At 32.1% G+C, this 16,789-nt stretch overlaps 1 protein-coding gene across 1 annotated transcript; it reads left to right on the top strand.

Annotated features, from left to right (window-relative positions):
* The first annotated feature begins 12,976 nt into the window (after nt 1-12,976).
* Nucleotides 12,977-15,031, top strand: LOC139874580 (uncharacterized). Its single transcript, XM_071861990.1, has 6 exons — nt 12,977-13,438; nt 13,544-13,643; nt 14,126-14,240; nt 14,323-14,422; nt 14,857-14,922; nt 15,016-15,031. The coding sequence occupies exons 1-6, from the start codon at nt 13,407-13,409 to the stop codon at nt 15,029-15,031; spliced, it is 429 nt and encodes a 142-aa protein (XP_071718091.1). The 5' UTR covers nt 12,977-13,406.
* Nucleotides 15,032-16,789: the final 1,758 nt, after the last annotated feature.

The following is a 16,789-nucleotide window of genomic DNA, read 5'->3' as shown; positions in this document are numbered from 1 at the left end:
ATGTGGTCAGACTTATCCTAACCATGAGAGGATCTGTCTCGTAAAATGGGGAGGGCGCCGTGCAAATTAGCTTGATAAGACTAATGAATCAGACCCCCAGAAAGGATAATCTCCTTAAAGATTAAAAATCAGCTTTTAAGCCTGATATTACTCAATCCTTGAGATTGACTTTAAAGATTGAGAATTACAAACTCATGAAATTCGATGATATCTAAACTCGAGCTTGAACGAGAAAATATTTTGATCAAATTATAAACCGATTTGTTTTCTGAAAACCCCTTTTCAATGCGTTCATTACCATTGAACGTAAAATCCTAGGAATTCACCTGAAATTCATTAGGTCATCTGAACCAAATCGGGTGTCAACCGTAAGAACGGTGGTTGCATAGCATGGTCAAAGACAGGACCTTGTGCCAGACCGGAAAATTATAAGGGTGAGCTTTACTATTTCTCCTACAAAGGATAGTAATTGCGTTCGACACGTTATAGACCATAATTAAAAGCATGTCAAGGGACATTGCCTTAACAGTTGCTTGTTCAACGCTTTCCTTTACAACCGGACGGTAGTTTATCGAAAGGTAATATTCGGAGCAAGTATACTGGACGTGTTGCTTTCCTAATACAAGGTTAGCAAGTAGGTGACACAAAACCGCAAGTTTTGAGCTAAAATTTTCAAATCTGAAACCCACCAAACCCACAAAAATATTTTGCAAACACCGGTGAAGGGTTATTTCGGAAAACTTATCTAGGGTAAAAGCTAGATTTAATTTTCAAAAAGATCAAATGTTTTCATAAAGATCCAATTTCCTTAATGGATCTAAATTTTATAGTCATGTGGGACTGTAAACCACATCGTTACTACCATTGTTTATACCGCCGTAAAGAAATCACTGATGTACAAAGTGTGAAGAATAAAGAAGTGATTCTAGTATTTCAAGACTATATTGCTTGAGGACAAGCAACGCTCAAGTGTGGGAATATTTGATAATGCTAAAAACGAACATATATTTCATAGCATTATCCCTCAAGAAAGACAAGCTTTTAGTTGCAACTGTTCTATTTACAAGTGATATTCGTTTAAATAATAAAAGGTGAAGACAAAAGACAGATTCGACGAATTGAAGAAGCAAACGACTAAAAAGCTCAAAAGTACAAAATACAATCAAAGAGGTTCCAATTATTGATAAGAAACGTCTCGAAATTACAAGAGTACAAGATTTAAAACGCAAAGTACAAGATATTAAATTATTCGCAAGGACGTTCGAAAATCTGGAACCGGGACCAGAGTCAACTCTCAACGCTCGACGGAACGGACTAAAAATTACAAGTCAACTATGCACATGAATATAATATAATATATAATTAATTCTTAAAATTAATATATATATTATATTTAAAAACCGTCGGCAGAAGAAAACAACCAAATGTGACTCTCCCAAGCTGGCCATGCGATCGCATGGCTTTGAAGGGCAAAGTTCATGCGATCGCATGAGGCTCTTTTCCAGCTCACAAGGCCTATAAAACACGAACTCTGGTGTACCATATATCATATATATTTCTCTCTATCTCGTAAACATATATATATATATATATATATATATATATATATATATATATATATATATATATATTATAATTTTAATTTTAATTTTAATTTTAATTCTAATAATAAGGGTATGTTAGCAAATGTTGTAAGGGTGTAAGTCGAAATTCTGTCCGTGTAACGCTACGCTATTTTTAATCATTGTAAGTTATGTTCAACCTTTTTAATTTAATGTCTCGTAGCTAAGTTATTATTATGCTTATTTAATCCGAAGTAATCATGATGTTGGGCTAAAAATATTAAAATTGGGTAATTGGGCTTTGTACCATAATTGGGGTTTAGACAAAAGAACGACACTTGTAGAAATTAGACTATGGGCTATTAATGGGCTTTATATTTGTTTAACTAAATGATAATTTGTTAATTTTAATATAAAGATTTAAAATTGAACGTCCCTATAAATAACCATATACACTCGATCGGACACGATGGGCGGGGTATTTATATGTACGAATAATCATTCATTTAACCGGACACGGGAATGGATTAATAGTCACTAGAATTATTAAAACAGGGGTGAAATTATGTACAAGGACACTTGGCATAATTGGTAACAAAGTATTAAAACCTTGGGTTACACGCAGTCGATATCCTGGTGTAATTATTAAATAAAGTAATAAAACCTTGTTACAGTTTAAGTCCCCAATTAATTGGAATATTTAACTTCGGGTATAAGGATAATTTGACGAGGACACTCGCACTTTATATTTATGACTGATGGACTGTTATGGACAAAAACCAGACGGACATATTAAATAATCCAGGACAAAGGACAATTAACCCATGGGCATAAAACTAAAATCAACACGCCAAACATCATGATTACGGAAGTTTAAATAAGCATAATTCTTTTATTTCATATTTAATTTCCTTTATTTTATATTTAATTGCATTTCTAATTATCGCACTTTTATTTATTGTTATTGTATTTAATTGCACTTTTAATTATCGTACTTTTTAATTATCGCAATTTTATTTTATCGCACTTTTATTTATCGCAATTTCATTATCATTATTTATTTTACGCTTTAAATTAAGTTATATTTATTTTTACATTAGGTTTTAACTGCAACTAAAGTTTTAAAATCGACAAACCAGTCATTAAACGGTAAAAACCCCCCTTTAAAATAATAATATTACTTTTATATATATTTGTATTTTTATAAATTAAAACTAATATAGCGTTAAGCTTGTTTAAAAGATTCCCTGTGGAACGAACCGGACTTACTAAAAACTACACTACTGTACAATTAGGTACACTGCCTATAAGTGTTGTAGCAAGGTTTAAGTATATCCATTCTATAAATAAATAAATATCTTGTGTAAAATTGTATCGCATTTAATAGTTTTTCCTGTAAAAATATAAGCTATTTTATATACACCTCGCATAACATCAAGGCCGTATGGCAGGCCGTATTTGGCAGACCGTATTCTTGGCAAACCATTTGGTGGCTCATGTGGTGGCACGTATCTGGCAGGCCGTTTCCATAGTGGCAGGCCGTATGGCAGGCCGTATTCTTGCTGATCAGGGCCTGATTTACTGGATCGTAACTTGATTTCTTGTCTTTCACCGTTTTCGCTCTAGAATCTTCGTTTTAGCTCCGTTTTACTTGATTCTTTTTGAATCGCCTTTGTAATTACTTAATCTACAAAATCAACCGAAAAAGCGATAATTTTGCCGACAAAGTTTTAATCTTTATTGTTTTAGGACCTGATTTAGGGGGTAAAAACGTGACTTTTTACCCGATATCAGTATCAATATTTCTTCCTCCGGAACCTCTTCTTCTTCTGGTTCCTCCTATTCCAATTCCTCCTCTTCCAGTTCCTCTTCTTCCGGTTCCTCCTCTTCCGGTTCCTCCTCTTCCGGTTCCTCTTCGGGAATTTGTGAATCTTCCCAAAATATATTTGACTCTTCATTATTATTAGGTGAATCAATGGGATTTGTACTAGAGGTAGACATCTATCACACAATATCAAACACGTTAAGAGTTTAATATATCACATAATATTTACATGTTAATAATATATAGTTTCCAACAAAAAAATGTGAAGCAATCGTTTTTGAAGAAAATCACGGTCGAAGTCCAGACTCACTAATGCATCCTAACAAACTCGGTAAGATACACTAATGCAATTTTCTGGTTCTCTAAGACCAATGCTCGGATACCAACTGAAATGTCCCGTTCATATTGATTATAAACGTTCCATATTAATTGATTTCGTCGCGAGGTTTTGACTTCTATATGAGACGTTTTTCAAAGACTGCATTCATTTTTAAAGCAACCATAACCTTTATTTTATCGATAAAGGTTTAAAAAGCATTGCGTAGATTATCAAATAATGATAATCTAAAATATACCGTTTACACACGACCATTACATAATGGTTTACAATAAGAATATATTACATCAAAAATAAGTTTCTTGAATGCAGTTTTTACATAATATCATACAAGCATGGACTCCAAATCTTGTCCTTATTTTAGTATGCAACAGCGAAAGCTCTTAATAATCACCTGAAAATAAACATGTTTAAAATGTCAACAAAAATGTTGGTGAGTTATAGGTTTAACCTATATATTATCAAATCATAATAATAGACCACAAGATTTCATATTTCAATATACATCCCATACATAGAGATAAAATTCATTCATATGGTGAACACCTGGTAACCGACATTAACAAGATGCATATAAGAATATCCCCTATCATTCTGAAAAATCCTTCGGACATGATAAAAACGAATTCGAAGTACTAAAGCATCCGGTACTTTGGATGGGGTTCGTTAGGCCCAATAGATCTATCTTTAGGATTCGCGTCAATTAGTAGATCGGTTTACTAATTCTTAGGTTACCAAGCAAAAGGGGCATATCCAACTTCGATCATTCACCCATATAATGTAGTTTCAATTACTTGTGTCTATTTCGTAAAACATTTATAAAACTGCATGTATTCTCATCCCAAAATATTAGATTTTAAAAGTGGGACTATAACTCACTTTCACAGATTTTTACTTCGTCGGGAAGTAAGACTTGGCCACTGGTCGATTCACGAACCTATAACAAATATGTACATATATATCAAAGTATGTTCAAAATATATTTACAACATTTTTAATACGTTTTAATGTTTTAAGTTTATTAAGTCAGCTGTCTTCGTTAGTAACCTACAACTAGTTGTCCACAATTATATGTACAGAAATAAATAGATATATATTATCTTGAATCAATCCACGACCCAGTATAGCTAACTCCAACATTACTGCATATAGAGTGTCTATGGTTGTTCCAAATACTATATATAGATGGGTCGATATGATATGTCAAAACATTTGTATACGTGTCTATGGTATCCCAAGATTACATAATATATTAAAATACATGTATAATACAATATAAGTTATCTAGGATATGATTAATATAAATTTGTTACCAATTTTCACGTAGCTACAACAAGCAAAAATATCCAATCTTGTTTTACCCATAACTTCTTCGTTTTAAATCCGTTTTGAGTGTTTCAAGTTGCTATGCTTTCATATTGAACTTAAGTTTATGAATCTAAATAGAAAAAGTATAAGTTTATAGTCAGAAATACAAGTTACAAGTCATTTTTGTAAAGGTAGTCATTTCAGTCGAAAGAACTACGTCTAGATGACCATTTTGGAAAACATACTTCCACTTTGAGTTTAACCATGATTTTTCTATATAGTTTCATGTTCATAAGAAAAATAATTTTCCAAGAAGAACAACTTTTAAATCAAAGTTTATCATAGTTTTTAATTAACTAACCCAAAACAGCCCGCGGTGTTACTACGACGGCGTATATCCGGTTTTACGGTGTTTTTCGTGTTTTTCGATTTTAAATCATTAAGTTAGAATATCATATAGATATAGAATATGTGTTTAGTTGATTTTAAAAGTCAAGTTAGAAGGATTAATTTTTGTTTGCGAACAAGTTTAGAATTAACTAAACTATATTCTAGTGATTTCAAATTTAAATCTTCGAATAAGGTAGTTTTATATATATGAATCGAATGATGTTATGAACATCATTACTACCTCAGGTTTTGTGGATAAACCTACTGGAAATTAGAAAAATAGATCTAGCTTCAAAGGATCCTTGGATGGCTTGAAAGTTCTTAAAGCAGAATCATGACACGAAAACAAGTTCAAGTAAGATTTCCACTCGAAATAAGATTGTTATAGTTATAGAAATTGAATCAAAGTTTGAATATGAGTATTACCTTATATTAGAAAGATATCTTACTGTAAATAAGAAAGATTTCTTGAAGTTGGATGATCACTTTACAAGATTGGAAGTAAGCTAGCAAACTTGGAAGTATTCTTGATTTTATGAAACTAGAACTTATAGAATTTATGAAGAACACTTAGAACTTGAAGATAGAACTTGAGAGAGATCAATTGGATAAAGAAAATTGAAGAATGAAAGTGTTTTTAGGTGTTTTTGGTCATTGGTATATGGATTAGATATAAAGGATGTGTAATTTTATTTACTTGTAAATAAGTCATGAATGATTACTAATATTTTTGTAATTTTATGAGATATTTCATGCTAGTTGCCAAATTATGGTTCCCACATGTGTTAGGTGACTCACATGGGCTGCTAAGAGCTGATCATTGGAGTGTATATACCAATAGTACATACATCTAAAAGCTGTGTATTGTACGAGTACGAATACGGGTGCATACGAGTAGAATTATTGATGAAACTGAACGAGGATGTAATTGTAAGAATTTTTGTTAAGTAGAAGTATTTTGATAAGTATCTTGAAGTCTTTAAAAAGTGTATGAATACATATTAAAACACTACATGTATATACATTTTAACTGAGTCGTTAAGTCATCGTTAGTCGTTACATGTAAATGTTGATTTGAAACCTTTAAGTTAACGATCTTGTTAAATGTTGTTAACCCAATGTTTATTATATCTAATGATATGTTAAATTATTATATTATAATGATATTATAATATATTAATATATCTTAATATGATATATATACATTTAAATGTCGTTACAACGATAATCGTTACATATATGTCTCATTTCGAAATCCTTAAGTTAGTAGTCTTGTTTTTACATATGTAGTTCATTGTTAATATACATAATGACATGTTTACTTATCATTTATCATGATTAAACATAGTGTAATAATATCTTAATATGATTCATATGTAATTAGTAAGACGTTGTTATAACGATAATCGTTATATATATCGTTTCGAGTTTCTTAATTCAATAAATACAATTTTATGTATATAACTCATTGTTAAAATACCTAATGAGATACTTACTTATCATAATATCATTTTAACTATATATATAATCATATATATGTCATCATATAGTTTTTACAAGTTTTAACGTTCGTGAATCACCGGTCAACTTGGGTGGTCAATTGTCTATATGAAACCTATTTCAATTAATCAAGTCTTAACAAGTTTGATTGCTTAACATGTTGGAAACACTTAATCATGTAAATATCAATTTCATTTAGTATATATAAACATGGAAAAGTTCGGGTCACTACATAAAATACTACGACGGAGTCCTGTTTGGGTGATTTCAAAACGGGTTTTTCGAGAGGGATAGAGCTAAAGAAATTATGGGCTATAGCTATGGAGGTTATGGGTAATGTTCGGGGGTATGCTCGTGAGGTCAATCTAGTGTTTATCATCTCCGTTGCGTCTGCGTACTTTCCTGCAATATTGAATTTTAATATTGATACGTGAGCACTCATATCCTACCTTTTATATATTAATAGTGTATCCCTGACTAGTGCCCGAGTATATATGTTTATGCATGCTTTTATGTTAAACTTTCGTCGTTAGATAGTTTTGATGATTTATGAATTTGATACATATGCGACTGAGGTAAGGTATATGATATGCATGTCGTTAGAAAGCTGGCGAAAAATTAATAACTTTTCATTTAGAAAGCGTATGATTTCGATGAACGGATTAAAAGATATCGTCAATTGAACTATCTATAATTTTATGAATTTTTGTTAAAATGATTATTATCGTTATCGTTATCATTATCGTTATCCTTATCGTTATTGTTATCGTCGTTATTATCGTCATTATTATTATCTAATAATCAATATTATTATTATTATTATTATTATTATTATTATTATTATTATTATTATTATTATTATTATTATTATTATTATTATTATTATTATTATTATTATTATTATTATTATTAATATTTTGATTAAAACTATCATTTTATTATTTCTATCATTATTATTATTAAAAGTATCATTAATATTAAAACTATCATTTTTATTATGATTTTAATAGAATTAATATTTTGATTAAAACTATCATTTTAGTATTATTATTATTAAAATTATCATTTTGAATAGAATTATTATTTTTATAAAATATTATTATTATTACAGTTAATAATAAAAAGTATCGTTATTATTAAAAATTATCATTATTAGAATAATCATTTTATTATAATTAATATCATCATTAGTAAATATAAATATTGTTATTATTATTAGTAAAATAATAATATTTATTTTTATTACAAAATAATACAACTTTTACTCATTATTATTATTATCAATATTATTTTATCAAATAAATATGTGATGCAAATATATTTTTATCACACGTAATATAATTACATTAATAATACATACCACTATATTTTTATGATATTAAGTGAACTTAATAAATGTTATTACTTGAGATATATAAAAGTATATTTTTTTTATCATATATAAACTTTAATATAAATTTTTATTTATTAATAAATGGTTTGCATTATTTACTATAATAAAATCTGATAAATATACTTATATATATATATATATATATATATATATATATATATATATATATATATATATATATATATATATATATATAAACGACTATATTTAAGTTATATAATAAACATGTATAGTTTTTGAAAGCCATCTTGAGTTAAATTGACTTTTGTTGACCTTTGCATATCGATCTCGAGCATTAGGATTGTGATACACTATGACTTGACCTAACTTGATAGACTGATATTGACCAACATATAAATATATATATACTTAATATAGGTTCGTGAATCCAAGGCCAACCTTGCATTGTTCAATGTCGTCATATGTATTTTTACTACAAAATACAATATTGTGAGTTTCATTACTCCCTTTTTAAATGCTTTTGCAATATATATTTTTGGGACTGAGAATACATGCGCTTTTATAAATGTTTGACGGAATAGACACAAGTAATTGAAACTACATTCTATGGTTGAATGATCGAAATCGAATATGCCCCTTTTAGTCTGATAATCTAAGAATTAGGGAACAGACACCCTAATTGACGCGAATCCTAAAGATAGATCTATCAGGTTCAACAAGCCCCATCCATGTCGCGGATGCTTTAGTACTTCGAATTTATCATGTTCGAAGGATGTCCCGGAATGATGGGGATATTCTATATGCATTTTGTTAAGGTCGGTTACCAGGTGTTCACCATATGAATGCTTTTTATCTCTATGCAGTTTGCGAAATGCCTGATATGAGATGATGTTTATGAGAAATGGAAATATGAAATCTTGTGGTCTATTAAAATAATGGAAATGATTGTTTATAATAAAATAATGAACTCACCAACCTTTTGGTTGACACTTGAAAGCATGTTTATTCTTAGGTTTGAAAGAAATCTTCCGCTGTGCATTTGCTCATTTTAAAGATATTATTTGGAGTCATTCATGGCATATTTTAAAGAACGTTGCATTCAAGTCGTTGAGTTCAATCAGAATCATTATTAAGTAAATGACAGATTAGGTAATTTATAGTTTGGATATTATGAAATGTATGCATTCCATTGGGATTGCCCACAGTACCACCAGGTGCCTTCACAGTCTATGCAGCCTCACCAGATGTGCCCACTGCTGCTACTGTGACGGCCCACAATGCTCCTGCTGTTCAGACCGCTGATCATGCCCACGTTCCTTTTCCCTCTGCCAAGGCTCCTGAGAATACCAAAAAAATTAGTGCCGAGAAGTCTGCTGAAATCGAAGGTAAATTCACCGAAAAAGAAGTCCTTGATGCAATAAACGAGTGTGATAATTCAAAGGCGCCGGGCCCTGACGGTTTCAAATTTAAGTTCTTTAAACTTCATTGGGATTTGATTAAAGAGGATCTTATGAAAGCGCTCGATTGGTTCTGGAATAATTGTGATATATCCAAAGGGTGTAACGCCTCCTTTATCACCTTGTCCTGAAAAATAACGATCCATTAGGACTTAACGAGTTTCGACCCATAAGCTTAATAGGTTGCTACTACAAGATTCTAGCGAAAGTACTCTCTATTCGCATAAGAAAAGTGTTGCCCTCGGTAATTGGTTACGAGCAAAGCGCTTATCTTAAAGGAAGATATATTCTTGATGGCTCCTTGATCGCGAATGAAACCATTGATTATCTAAAACGAAAAAAGAAGAAAAGCCTCATTTTTAAAGTCGATTTTGAGAAAGCCTTCAATAGCTTGAGTTAGGATTTCTTGTTGGATATGATGCGTAGAATAGGTTTTGGCACTAGATGGAGAAAATGGATACATGCATGTCTAAAGTCGGCCTCAATTTCGATTCTAGTCAATGGTTCTCCCACCAACGAATTTATCATCGAGAGAGGGGTTCGACAAGGTGACCCGCTATCACCCTTTCTTTTTCGTATTGCGGCGGAGGGTCTGAATCTTCTAGTGAAAAGAGCTTGCCATGAAGGTCTCTACAAAGGGGTTCATGTGGGTGTTGATAAAATAGGCGTATCTCACTTACAATTCGCGGACGATACGATCTTCTTCGGGGAATGGCAAAATCAAAACTTTTGCAACTTAATGAAAATCCTAAAATGTTTTGAGAACTTATCGGGGCTTAAAATCAATTTCCATAAAAGCGTGTTGTATGGGTTAGGCGTGAATAGTGTTGACATTGAAGGCTTGGCTTCGCGTGTTGGTTGTAAGGTAGGCGATCTCCCTTTTATTTATCTCGGTCTACCGATTGGAAAAAACATGAGCAAGGAGCAAAGTTGGAAGCCCGTTATTGAGAAATTTCAATTGAAACTCACGAATTGGAAAGCGAGATCGATTTCTTATGGTGGAAGATTAACGCTTGTGAAGTCGGTTCTTAGTAGCTTACCGTTATACTATTTCTCCCTTTTTCGTGCTCCCTTGAGTGTCCTAAAAAATTTAGAGAGTGTTAGAAGGAATTTTTTTGGGGTGGGACCGGCGACAACCCAAAATTGTCTTGGGTGAAATGGGATGAGTGTTTACTTCCTTATGATTACGGGGGTCTTAATATTGGGTCTTTACGGGGGAAAAATCTCGCTCTTTTGGGAAAGTGGTTTTGGCGGGCCAAGACCGAGCCGAATGCACTTTGGGTTACGATTATTAGGAGTATTTATGGTACTAACTGGCTACTTCCTCCTACGGGTCTCTCCGGATCGGTAGGAGTGGGTAGTGTTTGGTCCAATATTTTACGTGCAGGTTCCATGATCGAGAAATTGGACACAAACTTTGCTTCCTCTTTCATAAAGGTAATTGGTGACGGTGCGGACACGGAGTTTTGGAATGACTCATGGCTTAGTGACGTGCCTTTAAAGCATAAATTCTCGAGGTTATTTCATTTGGACGAAGATTCGAAGGCAAGAGTTCAAGACCGGATTACGTGGATCGATCATAGTCTTACTTGCAACTTTCGGTGGAAAAGAAGCATTTCGGGTCGGGCCATCAATGATCTCGACTCCCTCATGGCACTACTTAATAATTATGTGAAGCAAGATAAGGCCAAGGATTTGTGGATGTGGAGCCTAGCGGGTAACGGTTTATTCTCTACAAGAAAACTAGCAAGTATCATAGATGAAAGGATTCTCAATTACGGGTCGTATGTGAACAATGAAGAATTTTTGAAGAATAATTTGGTTCCTTTTAAAGTCGCGATCTTCATATGGAGAGCTTTAAAAAGACGGATCCCGGTTCGTACCGAACTTGATAAAAGAGGTATTGACTTGGATTCCGTTAGATGCCCTTTGTGTGATGATAATGTCGAATCTATTGAGCACTCGTTAATCTTTTGTCGGTATGCGATGGACATTTGGGTTCGTGTTTATAAATGGTGGGGCCTAGGGGCGGTTTCAAACTTGAGTATTAGTGAATTGTTTAGAGGCAAATGCAACCGTTCTCTATCCCCGCTTTGGTCGAGTATTTGGCAATCCGTTGAGTGGACGTGCGGCTACCTAATATGGAAGAATCGCAATCAAAAGGTGTTTTCAAATTCATCTTGGTGTGGTCCGTCGAATTTGTTGGAAATCCAACTTAAATCCTTCGAATGGATTTCTACTCGTTTGAAGAATCATAGTTTGGATTGGCTAGGCTGGATCTCGGATCCATGGTCTTGTATTGTGTAACGTAATTGTTTTGTAGTTGCCATCTCCGCAACTTGCGCTTCTTTGTTGTTAATTATTGGTCTTGATCCTTCTTGTACAGGTTTCCCCCCCTTAGCGGGCTTGTGTTAATATATTCTTGCTTTTCGAAAAAAAGAAAAAAAAATGAAATGTATGCATTCCTGTCAACTTTCGATGTAATGAAAGTTTGTCTTTTAAAAACGAATGCAATGTTTGTAAAATGTATCATATAGAGGTCAAATAACTCGCGATATAATCATATGTTATTGTATTCGTCCTTATGGATTAGGACGGGTCGTCTCACCAGTGGTCAAATCTGATACAAAAGTTTAATTTCATTTTTAATAGTCAATTTCTTTGTTAAAGGGCACGGAAGGCTTTAAAAAAACACTTTAGATCATTATTGACCCGTTTGACTCATTTTTTATTACCTCTATTTCTTCTAATTTTTCATGTTTCATCTTTTTTCGGATAACGCATAACCCAATTGGACCCATTTATAAGTGAAACGGATGAGTTAGAGACACCTATTTATATCTTGAATTATGTTGAATCTACAGGTATTGCTTCGCAGATTCCAAATAACACTCAATCTGTCTTTGGATGGAGTTCTTGATGTGTTGACTGATGCTGGTCCCATGAACCTAATCGATGATTATGATAGTGATATAGATGATGATATAGATGATGGTGTTGATAAATAAACACATGTCATGACGTGTTATGATCTGCCAGGTGCAATGGCTAACCGTGGAAGGCCTATTGTTACCACAAAGTGCCTAAGAATTGCACCTGGAACCGTAGTTGGTCGGCTGCAACAACTGAAGGGGTTTTAGTTTATTCAATGGATGATACTCCGTAATTCTTAGCCCTGCAACTCCCTAATATCACAAATACGCTCCCGCATCTACCAGCAACACTACAATTATTAGAAAACACATTCCACAATTTCTTTACGGCTCAATATACAACAACAATCAAGAATTTGTAGTCGACAACGTGTTCACACCCACACTTACTATTGAGTCAGGTACCAAATACACACTACATAAATAAATACTTATCACAGTAGATAGGTTTTATCATGACGACAGTGTAACTGTCACAACAATGCCTGAATACGTCAAAACCGAAGGAGCTTTAAGCAACACAGACCCAGGTACACATCAAAGTCTTACAATCTTCTCTAAAACACTGTTATGAATTATTCTAATGGTCAAATTTCCGTTTTACATAACATCCCTAATTCAAACGCCTTCCCCGCAACTCCTCAATTCTCTCTTTGTTTTACATAACAAGCATAGTGGAAAGGTGAAGTTGCGAGCTATTTTGATGTCATTGTTTGAGTTTGATCATACAGAGAAAGGTGATGCACTTTGGATTAAAAAATAAGCAAAGGAGGTACTAATTGAGCTTCGTTTTTAAATTTTTTTTATACAATTGTACGAAGTACTTTTTTTAATTCTTAAATGGATTGATATTTAAAAATGTGTATTATATTTTTAGGTTACTAAAAGAGTTGATACAGATACAAGCAAATGGCATGGATGGAACTGGAGATCAGAGGGTGACCTACTTCTTAATGGGGCATTTTTCGTCACATCAGGTGCGGGGTCCGCTGCCAGCTATGCTATAGCCATATATTGTTATCGTTTACATCTATTTTCTTCTATAGCTATCCTATAGCCATAAATTCATTGTAGTTTGTAAAACACAATGAATGGTAGTTTGAACATTTATGAAGTCTTTAAGTCAATTCATTACACTTTGCATATTGTGAAGTCTTTTTGGATGAATGGTAGTTTCTTTTCTTTTTTCTTTTCTTTTTGCTTTTCTATTTTTATAGTTTGTTACACCACAAATGTTCATAGTATGCGATTGCTTAATAAGCTGATGTTCATAGTATGCGAATGTTACACCACAAATGCGGCGAAAATGCGATTGCTTTGAGGGTGGTAATTTTGACCCATGTACTTAAAACACTCATTTCATGCTAATGGTTCTTCTCATCTTTATGCACTTAATCCATGATTGAGTATTCTAAAAATGTTTAAACTAATTGTTTTGTAACAATATTCTTGATTGCAGATGTCAAGTACATCCCTTTATGTTGCTGCTAGTCATAACATTGCTGAAGTGATCAAGTATAACTTAAACTTGAATTTGCCTGAAACCTTTGCGTTGGATGCCAAGAACAGTCTACGTAAATTCTTAATCTACTTTTAAATGTTTATGATTAGTAGTGATACATGTTGTTTTACTATAATCTACTTTGCAGCGTGGAGAAACACCATTGCACTTGGTTGCTAAAAACAGTTGTAGTGAAGCTACAGGGATTTGTCTCTCTCATAGGGCTTCTAGCCTTCTACTGAAGCCAAAGCAAATGTATGTATATGACTGTTTTTTGTTTTTCAGTGTTAATTTTTCTTGTTCATCACATTTTCAAAGAATCTCATCCTACTGGGAAAATATTAGTATATATTAAATATCTATTTGGGGTCACACCTGTAAAATTATGACATAAGCAAAAGAGGAGACAATTTTAACCTATCTGGAATGGAACAAGTCAATATGAGTTTTCAATTTTTATCCCAAATTGGTTAGTTGAAAAGTTTTGCTAATACATTATCATATAGGGTTGAAAGTTGCCAAATATACTTGAGCTAACTTTGTTAACATAATTTGAACCCTTCAGATCAAATAGACTTGAGCTAACTTAAAAAAAAAAAAAAAAAACATAATTTGAATCCTTTAGATGTCAGTTGCACGTTTCTTCCAGTTTTTCTCTGTGATTGTAATACTTTTAAAGTGTGTTTTAGGTATACAATATGTTCTCGTTGGCTAGATACGGTGGAAGTCATTAACTGTTGGATGCCTCAAATGAGGTACTTTGTATTATATAATCCTTTGTTATGTGTCAAGGAGTGGAAATTTTGTATTTTATTTTATTTTTTATTTTTTTTTGTTAACAATATTAGATTTGTGTACTTTTGATAAATCTGGTGAAACTTTATGATGAAGTAGAATTCGTAGGCTCCCACACTACATCGATTGCTCATTTTTTTAATATTCAGATTTCATGATTTCATGATGACGCCTTCCGAGCCCGTCTATCGAACATGGCGAATGGTAATTTAACATATTGGTTGAGCCATTCATTGATTAATATTAAAGAAGGAATTCATCACTTTGTAGGTCCTTGGTGTTGTTTAAAGCTAAACTATATGTTTACATAACATTTTTTCTGTACGTATTTCGAATTGACCGATCTTACTACACGGGTTGCGAGTGCTACTATTGAATGTGATCAAAAGAAACACGTTTCGTGCTTTCCAGCCTTGACAACTATCACATGTAACTATGTAAGTTAATTTTTTTATAAAGCATTTGTTAATTTTGGGCATTGCTAGCCTTGGCAACCTCATTCTTTGTGTTTTATCTCTAAACAATATTATAAGCATAATATAATAGGCTATGCCCAAAATGGTACAAACACCCTTTGATCACAAATTAATAGGCTATACATTAATAATAGGCTACGCCGATATCACAAATTAATAAGCATAATATAATAGGCTACGCTGATATCATTCATGTCTTTATTTTTATAGGCTATACATTTGATGTATACTTCTATTTTTTTGGGTCTTGGTATATCATATTTGTTTTCGCAGATGCGGCGTATGTCTCGGCCTCTACGACTCTGTAACCAATACTTTCAACAGTTTAAACAATTTTTTACAGGATACATTGACGGTCTTGGAGATGCAGTAGTTCAGGGGCTGGTAAAGGCTATTGGAGTCTCCAACTACAGTGGTTCACCTACTATTTCGACGAACGCGCTTTCTATTTATATTGATGTTTAGCACAGTCATACAAAAAATTGAATGCATTTGATGGATCGAAAAACATTGTTTGTATAATTATCTAATATGATGTTTTATTTTCAATCATAATATAATATTGTCATCAATAACTTATGATTTAATAAATAGTCTAATTAGAGCCAACCGTGCAACGCACGGGCTCTCAAAGTCTAGTATAGAGTATATTCTATAATCCACATCCACATTATTATTATTATTTTGATATTTGTCATTTGAAATGTTTACTTGTATTTCAATCAATCAATTATCAATCATATATCATATACAATTAAAATAATATTTCAAATATTAATGATTCGATATGGATTTGCTATATGATTCAGCATTATTCATGTCATTAACAATCGCAGTAAATGTTGAAATGTTAAAATGTTCGATTAAAAGAAAATCAAACGTACAGTTAGATTAGATACAAAAATAGTTTTGAAAAATTAAAGTAAAACAAGTTTTTATATAAATGCTATTTTGTAAATATGAAATCATTTTTGTTAGTGTAATTCAAACACCTAAAAACTAATGATAATTATAATATTTTAATATATTAATTTTTCTATTTTTAACCTTATTTAATTTAATTTACATATTAATATTAATAATTCATGCAAAAATAAAAAATTAAAAGAATAGATTAACTTAAAAATAATATATATACAATATATTTATTTTGAATTTTTCTTATATACATTAGAGTTAAAGTTAATAATAGTAAAAGACTAGGGGTGTGACCCTATAGATAAAAAATTAAGGAAAAAAATTGTATTTTTTAAACTGCGTATTTTCTTACATATGAACAATGACAGACGAAGTATTCTTTTTTTTTTTTTCCCTATGTTTTGAGCTTTCTCGTGGAGTCTTGGACATGATC

This window comes from Rutidosis leptorrhynchoides, chromosome 11 (genome assembly GCF_046630445.1).
Source record: "Rutidosis leptorrhynchoides isolate AG116_Rl617_1_P2 chromosome 11, CSIRO_AGI_Rlap_v1, whole genome shotgun sequence".
NCBI classification, from domain to species: domain Eukaryota; kingdom Viridiplantae; phylum Streptophyta; class Magnoliopsida; order Asterales; family Asteraceae; genus Rutidosis; species Rutidosis leptorrhynchoides.
The sequence above is the reverse complement of the archived record's forward strand: the minus strand, read 5'-3'. Positions and strand labels throughout refer to the sequence as shown.

Coding starts and splice junctions, on each gene's coding strand:
- LOC139874580 (XM_071861990.1), top strand. CDS start 13,407: ATGCACTTTGGATTAAAAAATAAGCAAAGGAG. Junction 13,644..14,125: donor GGCATTTTTCGTCACATCAG/GTGCGGGGTCCG, acceptor TCTTGATTGCAG/ATGTCAAGTACATCCCTTTA. Junction 14,241..14,322: donor GGATGCCAAGAACAGTCTAC/GTAAATTCTTAA, acceptor TGCAGCGTGGAG/AAACACCATTGCACTTGGTT.